The sequence below is a fragment of the Canis lupus genome, chromosome 29 (genome assembly GCF_048164855.1).
Source record: "Canis lupus baileyi chromosome 29, mCanLup2.hap1, whole genome shotgun sequence".
Classification (NCBI taxonomy): domain Eukaryota; kingdom Metazoa; phylum Chordata; class Mammalia; order Carnivora; family Canidae; genus Canis; species Canis lupus.
The window spans coordinates 25,383,113-25,397,814 of record NC_132866.1 but is presented as its reverse complement, the minus strand read 5'-3'; the positions used below and the strand labels follow the sequence as shown (position 1 = coordinate 25,397,814).

Sequence of the window (14,702 nt, the reverse complement as noted above, 5' to 3'; positions counted from 1 at the left end):
TAAGGCCCCAGCTGATGCCAGGCGGTCTGCCCGGTCCCAGCCTGGGGACCACCTGGGGAGGCTGGGGCCCCGGGGGCATGATCATCCCCTGCCTCTTTACTCCTTGGTGGGCCCTGGGGCCATGGCAGGGGGTGCCTTTGGGTGGTTGGCCCTGGGGTGGAGGAAAGCAAGGGAACCTGGGGAAAGCAGGAAGAGGTGGGCTTTCCCTGGTAGCCGGCAGAGGTCAGGCAGCTAAGTCTCCCCACAAAGTCTCGTTGTCCTCTTACCTTCCCCGGGTGCTGACCAGCCCCCAGCATGGGATGTGAGGTCCCGGGTGTCCGTATCCCCCTCTCCTAGAACTGAGGTAAACCTTAGTTAGACAGCTGGGGGGACCTGTTTGTCAGTCCCGGGATGCAGGCCATGGAGGTGAGCCCTGTGTTTCGTGATGGAGGTGTGGAGACATGTGTGGGTGCACGCGGGTGTGTGTGACTGGGTGTGTGTGCCTGTGTTCACAGGGGTGCATTAGAGGTGTCTGTGGGTGTGTACCTGTGTCTGCTTGTGCCTCAACCTACAGATGTGCAAGTGACAGCCCCCCACATAGCCTGACTTCAGTTCTCAAAACGTGGGCTCTGTTGGGGAGGCTGGTGAACTTTTGACCCCTGGTGTTTATGTCCACGGCCAGACAGACTGACAGGCAGGCAGGTGAAGGGGTGGAAGGGAGGAGCACGGATTGGCTCCCTTCATGCAAGCAGAGCTTCTGCTTGCCCGGGCTCCTGTCCCCTGGATCCGCCTGGCTCAGGCGCTGTGGTCTTGGGAGTAACATGGCCGATGTGGCACCAGACCCAGAAGGGAAAGACTTCCCAGGGACTTGTTTTGTCATCACTGGGTCCAGGGAGCTGGGGCTTCTGTACAAAACTGGCTGGTGCCAGAGCAGTGTGGGCTGACCTTGGGCAGTCCCTGTCCCCTGCTCCCCTGCTCCCCTCCTCAGACAGGGCATAGGAGATGGGGCAGCCTCCATCTGCCTAGTCCAGTGGGCACTAAGGAACCTCGCCCAGGAAGGAGGGAGGGTGGTGGCTGGAGCGATCGGGAAGCTGTGGCTGGGACTGGTGACCAGGTGGCTTGTCCCTTCCAGGCTCTGGACTTTGAGAGAGTAATTTCTAATTAAAAAAGAAAAAGGCAGGAAAGGAGACATGGGAAAAGCAAATCATTGGCTTTCCTAAAAGGAAATAAATTTTGTCCTGGGCCTGGAGGGCTAAGTGACAGATGGAAGGTCCTGGAAGACATATAATCCGGTGCCGGCCAGTGGCCTGGGCCTTGGCCCGAGACTCGGACTAGGCTGACCTGGGCCCGACCCTTCGTGTCTGTGGGGCGGGGGCTCCTCTCAGGGCTCATTGGCCCCAGCAGGGCCTGTTGGCAGAAGGTCTGGAGCAGACTGGCATTTTTCCGCTGGGATCAGACTTGGGTAAGCTCGTGGCCTGGGAAGGACAGAGAGGCCCTCAGAGCAGACCCGGGATGCAGCACGTTATCCTCCAGCTGCCCTGGAGCACCGGCTTCAGAGGGGAGTGAGGACCCTGAGACCACCCAAGACAGCACATGGGCTGCAAGGGCTCATGCTCGGGAGTCCACAGACACGTGGTATGGTGAGGGCAAGTGTCTCCCTGAGCCTTGATTTTCTCATCTGATAATGGGGCTGGTAGTAGTGCCTTCCTCCTAGGATTATTGTGAGGATTACTTGGGAGGATGTGACTAAGGACTGAACATGGGAGAACCACAAGGGCTTGGAAAAACATTCTGAGGCCAGGGTCATATTCCCTCTTCTCCCTGGGACAGGAGGATACTTGAGGTGTGCCGAGAGCTCTAGGAGCTGGCATCCAGACTGGGGGGACATTGGCGAGTGCTAATCAAATGCCTCGTCTGCTTTTTGCCCTCCTTCCCTCCCCTGCCCTCGCTGGGACTACCCTCCTTGGGCTGGGCCTCCCACCAAGCTGGCCCTGACCCCTGCCTCAACTTACCATCAGCATGAGTGGGGGAGGGGAAATGGGGATGGGGCTTGTGGAGAAGATGTCCTTGCCTGTGTCATATAGCCCCTTAGCTGTAATCTCTGTGTGCATGTCCCCACATGTCCTGCCCGCATCCACAGCTGCTCATGCCCACACCCGTGCACTGGCTGCCTCAGTGCCTCAGTTTTACCTTTTTCCAGTGGGTGTTTGGGGGGAACTGGGAGATGCAAGGGTATGGCTCCTTCCTAGGGCACCCTCAGCCCACTGCCCGACCCCCTAAGAATAGTCACATAGTTCTTGATTGTATTATTACTGTAGGCCTTGGGATTTGGGTTTAGTGCAAACTGAAGGTTTTGGATTGCTGGGTGACAGACTGACCCCAGACTGCATGGGGGTTGTTTCTAGCAGTGTGTTTGTGGACATGTTTTGGCTGTGTTTCTGGTGTCTGCAGTGTATCTGCATTTGGGCCTGTGCATGTACCACGTGATGTGTACCTATCTGTCTCTGTCTGATATTTAAGGGATTTCGTGTTGTGTCTGTGTTTCCATGTGTGAGCAGCCACATTTGTGTTACTCTGTGCGTGGGACTTGTCCTTGTTACTCTGTAGATAGATGTCAGTGTTTCTGCATGAGGTGTGTGTGTGTGTGTGTGTGTGTGTGTGTGTGTGTGTGTTAGGGCAGGTGGTGAGGAGTCAGGCTTCTCTGGGACCAGCCTGGCAGGAGACCCATGGGAGAAATTAATTCCCATTTGGAAAATGGTTTCGGCAGTTACATGCTTGATGTCTTTCATCGGGCAGATTTCCAGAGCTGCTCCCAGTCTTGAGGGCAGGATCGGGGGGGTGGAGGGCACAGAAGGAGGCAGCAGCCATACTGAGAGGCCTCCCCTCCCCTCCTTTTTCTTTGCCTTCCTCCTTTACCTCTACGTGCTTCCCTGCTGGCAAGGGAAGGCTCAGTGCTGAGGGGTTGATGTGCAGTTGACATGCATATATTCACCCTGACGTGTCACCCTTCAGCTTGGTCTCTGGACCCCCAAACCCTGATGTAATGGCCCAGAAGGGGAAATGGTTGGCTGAGGTCATGGTGCTGGTGGCTCAGGTGGGAAGTCAGGCCTCACCCCTTGGAAATCATTTGGGCAGGTTCATGCACACGTGCAGCTGGCTCCCCACCTCTCCTCCTCAGGTTTCTTAATTCTCCAACAGGTGTCAGGGGAAAGGGCATCCCATGGCCTTATGAGACCTGGGATTAGCTCGGAGGGAGCTGCCTGGCTCCTGGCAGCAGCTCTGGAGGCTTAAGCCAAGGTGAGCTTGCAGGTGTGATGGCTTAGCTTCATCCGTCTTATTCTTTTAACCAGCTCTGTGCCTGGCACCCAGCAGGCACCCGGCGGATCCTTGATGGTTGGAGTAAAAGGGAAGAGTAAAGGGTATAGGCCCTGGGTGCCCAGACCGTGTGGCAATTAGATCTGCAGGTGGACCCAGGGGACAGGTGTGATGGAGCTGTCAGGGGTGGCTTTGGAGGCTGTGAGACTCGAGCTGGGTAGTGAAGCCAGGCAAGGCTAGAGAGGAAGGGGACAGTGGGCCAGGCATTTCTGATGAGAGTTTGGTGGGGACAAGTGACTTGGGGACCCTACTCTTCCGCCATCTTTCTGATGAGAGTTTGAATCCTGATCCACTGGCTGTGTGACTTTGGGTCAGTTCCTTCATCTGAGTCTGAGTCTCAATGTCCTCTTCTGTACGTTGGGGATGGTAAGGTTTACTCTGAAGGATGGTAGAAAGGGTTAAGTAAATTCATGGGTGTTAAGTATAGTTGTGCATTGTAAGCACCCTGTAAATGGATGTGCTTCTATGAAGGCTTCCATGGAGGCTCTTCCAGACCTCTGTATGTTCATGAGTATGTGCGCACACACATGCATGTGGCTGCCTCTAGGGACCAAGAGTATCTCTGCCTCCTCCAGCTAGGACAGAATGTTCCTAGATGCTGTGTCCACCATCAGGCGCACCCACTGGTTGTGTGTGTGCACATATGTACCCATGCATGCATGTGGATCTGTGTAAGGGAAGCTAAGGGTGTTGGTCTGTGTGGTAAATGGATTTATGTGACTGAGCCATGCTCCCCGCTACCTTATGCCCTGCAATCTCTCAGACCTGGCCTGGGGGCTTTGGGGAGGTGCTGGGAAGACAGGGGCCCAGAGCTGAACCCAGAATAGTTATCATCTGGAATCCCTTTCTGGAATCTTGGGGCAGCATAGGGGAGAGGGAAGAGGAGGGCTAGTCCCCTCCCAGCAGTGAAGATATGGGGAGGCACAGCTGTATGCACATCTGGTTTTTGGAAATGTCAGATATTAGGATGTCACAGAGTGAGTGAGAGCCTGAGGCTCAGTGTGGAGATTAACTTGGCGATGAAGGTGCCAATTCTTGCCCATTCTCCACCATCCTCCTTCACCCAGCTTGTCATCATGGATTTTCTCAGTCTTCCAGGGAGCAGCAGGGCCTGCTGAATGCATAGCCATGGCTCGGGGAGATGATAGACCTAATGTGGCCCCTAATCCTGAATCACAAAGTTGTATATACATGGGGGCTACAGAGGTCATGGAGAAACCAACCAGCGTGGACTGGAGGATTCATGGAGTGGGGAGGGGACCTAGCATGCTGGCCAGCTAGGTGGAGTTCACTGAGGGTGGCTGTAAAGTTAGTTACCTGAATTTGGAACCCAGGTCTGCCACTCACCAGCTGTGTGACCTTGGGCAAGTTTTTATTACCTCTCGGAGACTCTGTTTCTTTATCTGTAAAGTGAGACTGATCTTGTATTGTTGCAAAGCACATCTGTTGTACAGCAAATAACTCCTGAAGTTAGTGGTTTAAAACAACAAACATTTAATTATCTCCGTTTCTGTGGGTCAGGAATCTTGACACAGTTTAGCTAGGTACCTCCAGCTGAATGTCTCTTGGGAGGTTTCAGTCAAGTTGTTGGCTGGGGCTGTGGTCTCATCTGAAGGCTTGTCTGGAGGGGGATCCATATCCAAGCTTACTCACATGGTTATTGGCAGTCGTTGGTCCCTTGCCACACAGGCCTCTGCACAGGGTTACCTCGCAACATGGTAGCTGGCTTCCCCCAGAGGCCAAAACCCAAAAGAGGTGAGAGAAAGTAACCAAGATGGAGGCTGAAGGCTTTTTTATAACCAGTCTTGGGGATGACATCCTATTAATTAATTCCATTCCCAATACTCAGCTGTATTCCATTCATTAGAATCTAGCTGCTAGGTCTACTCCACATGCACAAGGGGCAAGGATTGCAAAAGGGGAAGACTTCCAGGAGGTAGAAGTGGGGATCACTGGGGCCATTTTGGAGGCTGCTTCCTTCAGACACCTGGATTGCAGGGACTGGGAGGGTGAGGTGAGGGGTGAGCTTGTACATGAAGGGCATTTGCTGCAGTATTTGATGCCAAAGAAAGAATAAACTCTCATGACCTTCATTTTTCTCCTTTTTCCATTGGGCAAATGAGGAGCTGTTGCAGGTTCTTGCTTAGGCATGTGATGTGGGTGGGATCTTGGTGCTGGGCAGTAAAGGAAGCTGTCCTTTTAGTCTCTCCTTTCTCTGATTTCTCCACAGGACACCAGGAAGGGCAAGGCACAGAGTGGGTACTCCCTGGACACTTGCCAATTGGTCAGTGGCTTGAAGAATTAAACAGTGGCAGTTGGTTCAACAACTCATATGGAGCACCTGCTCTGTGCTCTGAGCTAGGCACTGGGGAAGGAGCAGTAAAAAAGATAAGAGTTTCTGCCCCCAGGGAGCTCAGGGTCCATCAGGGAGACAGACACAAACAACCCTGCGGCCTTTCCTCTCCAGAACACTGCTCCACAGAGCACAGAAAATGATCAGAGTGACTTTCTTCTCAAGCATTCTGGGCGTGGAAAAGACAGATCAGTGCACTGTGTACAGGGGGCAGCTCAGGGCATTTTCTTTTCTTTTCTTTTCTTTTTTTTTTTTTTTTTTTTTTTTTTTTAGCTTAGGGCATTTTCACTGTTCTTCCATTCTGTGAGGAACCAGACCTGAGAGTGGCTGCTTGGGTGCCAGCTGCTCTGTTAGGGGTGTGTGGGTGGAGTCCCTGAGTGTCCATAGCAGGGCCCTGAACCTGGCCTGGGCCAGAGAGACTGCTGGGAGAAGGTGGGCTTTAAAATCAAGGTCTGAAGGATGAGTGAGAGAAAGGCAGGTAGGTGAGAAGGACAGAGAGGTTCCCAGCAGAGAACCTGCTGGACCGAGCCTAGCAAGAGGCATCGGAGGGAGGTGGGCCCCTTGAAGGACCCCAAGGAAGTTCACATCTGTTCCATTGTCCTATCATCTCTCTCACTCCGGCCCTCTTCCCACCTGCTTTCCCACCCTTCAGACTGGCTCCCCAGTCTTTACCCCTGAGAGACACTGTTCAGTGCATGCGTACAAGTTGGTCTAAATCAGGACTACCCTGGCAATCCAGGATTAGGGTGTTTGGGATAAGATAAAAGTGGAGTGTCTGGCCTCCCACTGGGCTGAAAAGAGCTGGTCATTTCCTACAGTGGTGTTTATTGCTTTTGTGAGAAAAAATAAGACCTTATATTAGGATCAGGTATTCAAGTTTGCAAAATTCTTTCACATCTATTAACTCACTGGAGTACATAGAGTGATGGGCAGGGCAGCTATGATGACCCTGTGTTTTGTAGAGAAAGAAATCAAAGTCCAGAGCGGTGAAGTGACTTGGCCAAAGTCACACAGCAAGTCTGTGGCATGGCCAGGGTTTGAACCCAGGGCCTCCCGACTCCAGGGCTCATACCATTTGCCCACCCTCCCTGGCCCCCATTGTCCAGAAAGTGAGACAGGCCTCCTCCATAGGAGATGCAGGCAACCATGCCAGCACTGGTGTTCAGGGCCACAGATTCAGAACAAGGCAGTCCTGAACACGGTGAGATTTGGTGTTGAGAGATGCATGGGATTTGGAGAGGTGGAGAGTGGGGCAGGAAAAGAAGATATGTGGCTGAGAAGGGGAAATAGCTTGAGCAGAGGTGTGGAGGTACAAGAACACAGATTGATGTCAGTAGCAATCATGATTATTACTGTTATATAATAAGTATTAATAAGTTAATCATTAATATAATTAATTGCTGTCATATGTAATACTTAAAATAACTATCATTATTATAGCAACCACTTACTGGGTTAGTTTTACATATATCATCTCATTTAACACTGACAAGAATCCCATGAAGAAAGTCTGCCATGACCCCCATTTTACAGGTTAGAAGAGCGAGGCTCCAGAGGACTCACAGTTGGTGATAGAGCCCCTGGGTTTGGAGGCAGCAGGCCTGGGTTCAGATCGGGGCTCTTTACTCTGGCTGGGTGGCTTCACTTCTGAGGACCTGTGTCATAGCAGCACTGGGGGCAGAATAAAGACACTGACGGTTAAGTCACATAGAGTTTGGTCACTGTCACTAATACTGCTCTCTTCTCGTCTCTCCTTGGCAGCTCAGCTCAGCCCAGCCTGGGCGTCTGGGGCTCTGCCAAGATGGTTCTGGGGCAGAGCTTAGCCGGGGCAGTGGGGAGGTCACTCTAGAGGCTGCACTGTGTCCCGGCATCTCCCCCTGGGACCCGACCAAGAGACAGGAATGTGGTCCAGAGCTAGCTGAGGGTCACCTGGAGGGCTGGCCAGGCTTGTGTCTGGCACCTCATAAATGCCCAGGAGGAATGGGTTCTGTGGGGGAATTTCCATTGTGTCAGCAGCAGCCTCGCCTGAGGGCGGGGGGAATGCCCCCACTGTGGCTCCCGAGAAGCTTGTAAACCTGTCACTAAAGGGGGCCTCCCTGAGAGCTCTGCTGGGAGCTAGATGATGAGACTGGGGCTTCACCCAGGACCACTGGACGCCGGGCGAGTAGTATTCCAGCATCTTGAGGCCCTTCACTGTGACTGCTCCCCAAGCTGGGACCAACCAGAGCTTCCTTCATGCAGCCTGTCGTCATGTACTTGTGGGGGAAAATGGGCTCTAGTATTAGATGCTGAGTAGGGTAAAGGACCCCTCCAAGCAGCATCGGAAGATCAGGGTTCAAGTCCCAGCTCTGCCACTTAATTGCTGTGTGAGCTCAAGCAAGTTGGCTAACCAGTTTGAATCATAACTCATCTATAGAATGGAGACCTTAGGGGTCATAGTGTCTGTTGAAGTGCAGGGAGGGAGCCTTTTGGGATGGTGTAGGGAAGAAGCCTTTTCCCCAGCTGCCCCTCTGGCCCTTGAAATCAGAGCTGTGCTCAGGTTAATTCTCATTCTGCATTCTCTTCTTCCTCCCCTCAGGCCATAATGCCAGGTGAGGTGGAGGATGGAGATGGTGGGCAAGGACAGCAGGGGTGGGGAGGTGGCAAACACACTGGTGAGGACCACCATGTTGGATACCTCCGAGGGCACCATTTCTCTTATAGTCTGTGTGAATGGCACCCCCTGGAGGCATGCAGGGAAGGCCTTTGTGGCTATAAGTGGTGGCCCTGGCCCTTGTTCCAAGAGAAGTGATGAGGCTGAGAGCAGGGAGGATGGGAGTGACAGAGCCCAGGGATGTTTATTTCTGAGGTGGGATTGGCCGGTTGGATGTGGGGTGCTTAAAGACTCCACTGGGGCCTGTGAGCCCTGGGGGTGCTGTTGGGCAGGGTCAGGAGTTCAGCTGGGGCCTGCCAAGTGGTCCATGGTCACTTAGAGATATCCAGCAGGCCAGAGAAGATTCTCACATCATCTCCACAGAGGTGGCTCGGTGGGCATTGATTACTCAGAGCTGATGGCAGATAGAAGGCCCGAGGATGGCCCAGGGACAGCCTTGGGAACCACACTGTGGGCAGGAGGAGTCAGGCATGGGATTTTGTAGGTCCAGGAGTCAGTGAAGGGGCGTTGTAGCTGCCAAAATGCTCCCCTCAGTGAGGGGACCCACTTCAGAGGTGTGAGGCTAAGAGGGGCAGGCCCAACCAGACTTTGGGGTCTCCTGTTAAATGGTCCACTTCCTAGGCACTGCCGTGGGTTGATGGCTGTGGTGGTCAGAGATTCCAGCCTCCCTTTCTTCCTTCTCAGCGGAGACCTGATTTGTTAGTTGTTGTTGTGCTTTTGAGGTACTATTTGTAGACAATGAAACTTATCCTTTTTAAGTGTATAGTTTGGGGAGTTTTGACAAATGTGTAAGCTTGTGTGAGCACTGCCACAGTTAAGATATAGAACATTTCCATCACCCTAAAAACTGCCTTTGTGTCGTGTCTTCCTCTTCCCCAAACTCCAGTACCCACAGATCTTTCAAGCTCTATCATTTTGCCTGTTCCAGAATGTCCTACAAATGGAATCAGAGCGTAGGTAGCCTTTGAGGCTGGCTTCTTTCACTCAGTGTGGTTTTGAGGTTCCTCCTGGTTACACGATAGCGCATTCATTGTCATCATGGAGTGAGATTCATTGTGTGCACATACTACCTTTTACATCCAGCCATGAATGAAGGCAATGTAGGAAACATGGTTTGTGTTTCTGTGTTTTAGTGGCATACGCGTGTGTGTCATGAAAGCAGCGTAGTAGAATGCCAGGTATTGCCTAGTGTGCTACTTGAAATGGTTTTGCATGGTCCACAGGTGAGCTTTTCTTCCCATATTTTACCAGTTGCGAGTATATTTTAATGTGCATTTAAAAGAGTGTATCCAGCACACCAAACCTATGTCTTCTTGGCTATTAATGCCTTATGGTCTTAATGATACTGGCCTTGCCGCTGGACCACCTGCATTTGACTGCTAGAACCTCTCTGTGCCAGCCATGAGACCTTGGACAAGCCACTCAATCTCTCTGAGGCTCAGATTCTTCATCTTTAATATGGGTTCGTGATGTCCCTCCCTACCTATTGAAGTTTGCTGTGAGCATGAAACCGGTTAGTGTACTGAACTCCCTGTTCAGAGCCTGGCATGCAGCAGCATATGATGAATGGCTGCCATTATGATCAGATGTGGATGGCCCATGTGTGCTGGGCATGTGTCTAACGTGAGCTGTTGCATATATCCCAGGGGACATGAATATGTATGTGAGCGCAGTACATGTGAAATGCGTGATTTCCGGCCCAAGGGATATGGGGAAGGGATAAGTCTCTGTCCTGTAGGGCCTGGGGCCTGGATCACCTTGTGCTCATGGTGGTAGGTGTGTGCTCATGAATGTGCCTTTTGGAGGCCACATGTCTGGGTACACATTGTGTCCCCAGGATCCAGGGTTTCCCTAACCTTCCTTCTCCACCTCTTTTGCTGTCAGCCAGGGTGGCTGGGCCTGTGCTACCCTTGCCCACCCAAAACCCTGTCCATAGAAAGGAGGGCCCGGGGGAATGATCCTCCCAGGGCCTGGGTCTCTGGCCTTGGGGCGTCTCCATTATATTTGCCCAGAGCTGGTGTTTTCTGGGTCTTTATGCAAGACCCTAGGACCACCAGGATGGGTGGGATGGAGAGGAAGCATTTTAAGAAGCTGTGGTCTTTGCATTTGGGTCATGGATTCCAAGTGGAGGCTGGGGGATAGTCCCATGAGAGAGGCTGTAATCCGCTTCTGGGCTCAGCAGGTTTAAAAAACTGCTTTATTGGGGTCTATTGACATACCCTCAACCACATATGTTTAGAGTGCACAACTGGATGAGTTTTTACATATGTATACACCCATGAAGTCATCACCACATCCAGATGGTGAACATATCCATCATCCCAAACATTACCTTGTGCCCCTCAGCCATCCTCCCCCTCCCCCCCCATCCCCAGGTGACCTCCGGTCTACTTGTTATCACTAGTCCTTAGTGTGCATTTCCTGATTTGGGACAGGGTGTAGGCGGTGGGGGGCTGGGTAGTAGGTGAAAGGAACAGAGGCCCTACAGTTACTCCAGGGATTGTGTTTGCTTATTTTTTAAAAACTGGCTTATTTTACTCAGTGTGATTATTTTGAAATTCATCCATGTCACCACTCATATCAGGGGTTCATTGCTTGTTTAGTGATGAGTACTATTCCATCGTATAGCCCTACCACTAATCCATTTACCCAGCACCAACAGCACCCCCGGGGCTCACAGGCCCCAGTGGAGTGTCTCTAATCCTAGTCTCTAATCCATTTACCCAGAAGCTAGTCAAGCTGTACCTGAGGCTGGCCTGATCCCATAGGACACCTCTCCCAGGCACGGTGTCTATAGGTTAGCTGTGGCCACGCTTTGTGCATCACCCCACGCATCCCATTCCCTCAAATGACCTCCCTTCTGTGCACAATCCAGGGACCACTCAGCCTCTTCCAACTGGGTCTCTCCTGAGCAATTCCAGCCTTCATTGCCTGGTGGCTTGAAAGGCCTTCAATCCTCTTCTGTGATTCCAGTCTTTTCTCCTTAGTGAGAGCCAATGGAGCTCCTCCTTGTTCCAACCCCATCTCCCACACACAGGATGTCCAGCTGGCGTTGGACCGTGACACTGGCATCTGGGAGGCCCTTTGGGAAGAAGGAAGCAAAGATGCAAAGTGATGCAAAACAATGCAAACATGGCCTGGACCAAAGTCTGGGTCTTCCTAGCTCATGACATTCCTTTCTCATCACCCTTCCCTTCCTGTCATCCTCTCCTCCCTGGAACACTCTCCTCCTCTTTAGGGAGTGGAAGACCTCTGACAGGTCTGATGCTGACTGAGCATTCTGCGTTATTAAATCACTGCCTTGGAGGAACCAAACTTTGAAGCATCCCAGAAGGCCTCTGTCTTGGTCTATGATTTCCTCCTTCCCCAACGCCGTCTTCCCCATCCTCCATGTCTCTCTTTCCTCAAGTTGATAACGTGGGCAGGGGCTGCCTTTCCTGGTGGACAGGACACAGATCTTGGGGAAGAAATGAACATCTCCCCTTCCTTGTCCCCAACGTGTCAGTGCTATTGAAACATGTCTTAGAGCTCCAGTCACCCCTTGTGGTTGAGGAGGGAAGTGACTTCCCTAAGGTCACAGCCAGTTAGTGACAGACACAAGCCACCTGACACCTCGTCCATGTTTTTTCCTCCCTCTGCCCTGTCTCATGGACACCAACCTCACGTGCTTGTAACATGCCTTCCCCTGGCCATGCCCTGTCCTGTACTCTATCCCATTCTGGGGTATGTAGAGCTGTCTGCAGAAGAAAGCAGTGTGCCTCCCTGGATAGCGGTTCTTTTTTTTTTTTTTTTTTTAAGATTTTATTTATTTATTCATGAAAGACACACAGAGAGAGAGAGAGAGAGAGAGAGGCGGAGACACAGGCAGAGGGAGAAGCAGGCTCCATGCTGGGAGCCTGATGTGGGACTCGATCTTGAGACTCTAGGATCATGCCCTGAGCCGAAGGCAGGCGCTAAACCACTAAGCCACCCAGGGATCCCCTGGATGGAGGTTCTTGAGGCAGATCCGAGTTCCTCTAGGGAGCCTGGGTGCAGAGGCCCACCTGTGTGCAAGAATATGTTGTGGGCACGGGTGGCATAAAGCAGGAAGGTGGCCTGGGGTGGCAGGGGTGGCCTGGAAGGAGGGAAGTGATGGGCACGGTCCTGGGGCTGCTGCTGCAGAGGCTGCCTCCCCCACCCCCTGGTCTCCAAAGGCAAGCTCCAAGGTCACATGTTCACTGCAGCTCAGCCTTGTCAGCCCAGCTGCTATGCTTCCTCTTCCTTCTCCCCTCCTCCAGGAGGTCTTCCTGAGAAGTGACCTGCCCCTCTGTCCTCTTGGCACTAATCACTGCCATTTTTATTGTGATTCCTGTGTATGTCCCATTTCCTTTCCTGGACTTGTGTCTTCTTGAGAAAGGATCCATGTATGTTTCATGCCAGTACGTCCACTGCCTAAGACAAGGCTTGGTATTCAGTAGATACATAATGAATATTTGCTGACTAAAATAAACGATGGTGGTAATGAGTGGCAGGGCATGGTGGTGCGTGTTGGTAGTAAATGCTGATTTATCACCAAGGTGGGCAGTGGAAGGTCGATGGTGGGAAATACTTGTCAGTAGCAGTAGCTAGTCGGTGGTGGTGGGAGGTGATGGGTACAGGGCCAGGGCCAATGGTGACAGCTGATACGTGGAGGTAGATGGTAAAGTGGGGAATAGCGATTGACGGTGGTAGCAGGAGGGTGGTGGCAAAAGGTGCCAGTGAGTGGGTGAGTTGCAATGGTGGCAGACATCCTGGGGCAGTGGGCAACTTCCACCGTGCCCAGCCCTCTGCCGCGCCAGGGGTTTCTCCCACACTCTCGACATTGCGGCTTGTTCCTTTGCAGACTCCATCGGGGGCCCCTTCCCTGTCACCTCTCACCGATGCCACCACAAGCAGAAGCACTGCCCTCCGGTGCTGCCTGGCGGGGGGCTCCCGGCCACGCCACTGCTCTTCCACCCGCACACCAAGGGCTCCCAGATCCTCATGGACCTCAGCCACAAGGCCGTCAAGAGGCAGGCCAGCTTCTGCAACGCCATCACCTTCAGTAACCGCCCGGTCCTCATCTACGAGCAAGTCAGGCTGAAGGTGGGGCCTCCCTCCTGGCTCTCCTCCGCCCCATCCCGCTCGGCGGCCTTCCCTTGGGGCGGCCGCACCTGCCCTTCTCTCGCCAGCATCCCTCCTCGTGCTCTTCCCCCTTCCTGCTCCTGCCTCAGCCTTCCGTGTGTGACAGAGAAGGGACGGGGAGGGGGGGGGGGCTGTGGCCACAGGGGCCGCAGGCTGTCCCCGGACAGTGGGCAGGCTCGGGAGGAGGCCCGCTGGGAGGCGCCGGGTCCCTCGGCCGGCTGGGCAGGGCTGCGGGGCAGGGGTGCCGTCTGAGGCCATCTTCTTCACCAGATCACCAAGAAGCAGTGCTGCTGGAGCGGGGCGCTGCGCCTGGGCTTCACGAGCAAGGACCCGTCCCGCATCCACCCTGACTCGCTGCCCAAGTACGCCTGCCCCGACCTGGTGTCGCAGAGCGGCTTCTGGGCCAAGGCGCTGCCCGAGGAGTTTGCCAACGAGGGCAACATCATCGCTTTCTGGGTGGACAAGAAGGGCCGCGTGTTCTATCGCATCAACGACTCGGCGGCCATGCTGTTCTTCAACGGCGTCCGCACGGCCGACCCGCTCTGGGCCCTGGTGGACGTCTACGGCCTCACGCGGGGCGTCCAGCTGCTCGGTGAGTGCCCGCGCCCTGCGCCTGCGAGCTGGGGTCTGATGCGGCATGGGGACCCCTCCCCCAGGGCCCAGTGGGCACGGGGACAGCACAGGGGACCTCCGTGGCCCCGTGAAGCCACCCATCCTTCAGGCCCGCAGCTGGGCCGGGGGCGCCTGGGGGTCTTTCTGCCTTTGAGGTTGTGCCTCTGAGCAGTGCACAGGCGTCCGCATCGACAGCAGCCGCAAAGACCCCCCAGCTCCAGGAAGTAATGAATATTAATCATCGGAATCATAGCTTGGTGAGCACTTCCCACGGGCCAGGCACTTTATTATTGCTGTTCTCCCAGCAACCACTCTCTTAGTGGGCCCTGTGGAGGCCAGACGTCAAGCTCCAGGAGGTTAAGTCATTGGCCCCAGGAGGTGCAGCAGGTGAGTGGGGGAGCCAGCACGCAGTCCCAGGTCAGCCCCTGGCCCCTGGGCTCTGCAGCCTCCCTGGGAGGCCCAACCCCACCCTAGTGCTTCCTGTAGGGGTGTAGGTGAAAGGGGTGAGGGGGCGCAGCAGAAGGCACTAGGGTGGCTAAGACTTTTCTGGCTGCTCCTGGTGCCCAATGTGAGGGGGGCAGCTTCAGG

General features: G+C 53.7%; 1 protein-coding gene across 5 annotated transcripts in view; it reads left to right on the top strand.

Annotated features, from left to right (window-relative positions):
• Positions 1-14,702, top strand: part of NEURL1 (neuralized E3 ubiquitin protein ligase 1) — a 79,348-nt gene that overhangs the window by 45,758 nt on the left and 18,888 nt on the right. For 3 of the 5 annotated variants that reach the window (XM_072805461.1, XM_072805462.1, XM_072805463.1), the window contains exons 2-3: positions 13,222-13,463; positions 13,773-14,094. In XM_072805461.1, coding sequence (XP_072661562.1) covers positions 13,222-13,463; positions 13,773-14,094 — 564 coding nt within the window. Of the gene's footprint in view, positions 1-5,584; positions 5,639-13,221; positions 13,464-13,772; positions 14,095-14,702 lie in introns of all 5 variants that reach the window. The other 2 variants (XM_072805460.1, XM_072805464.1) reach the window with 1 other exon arrangement.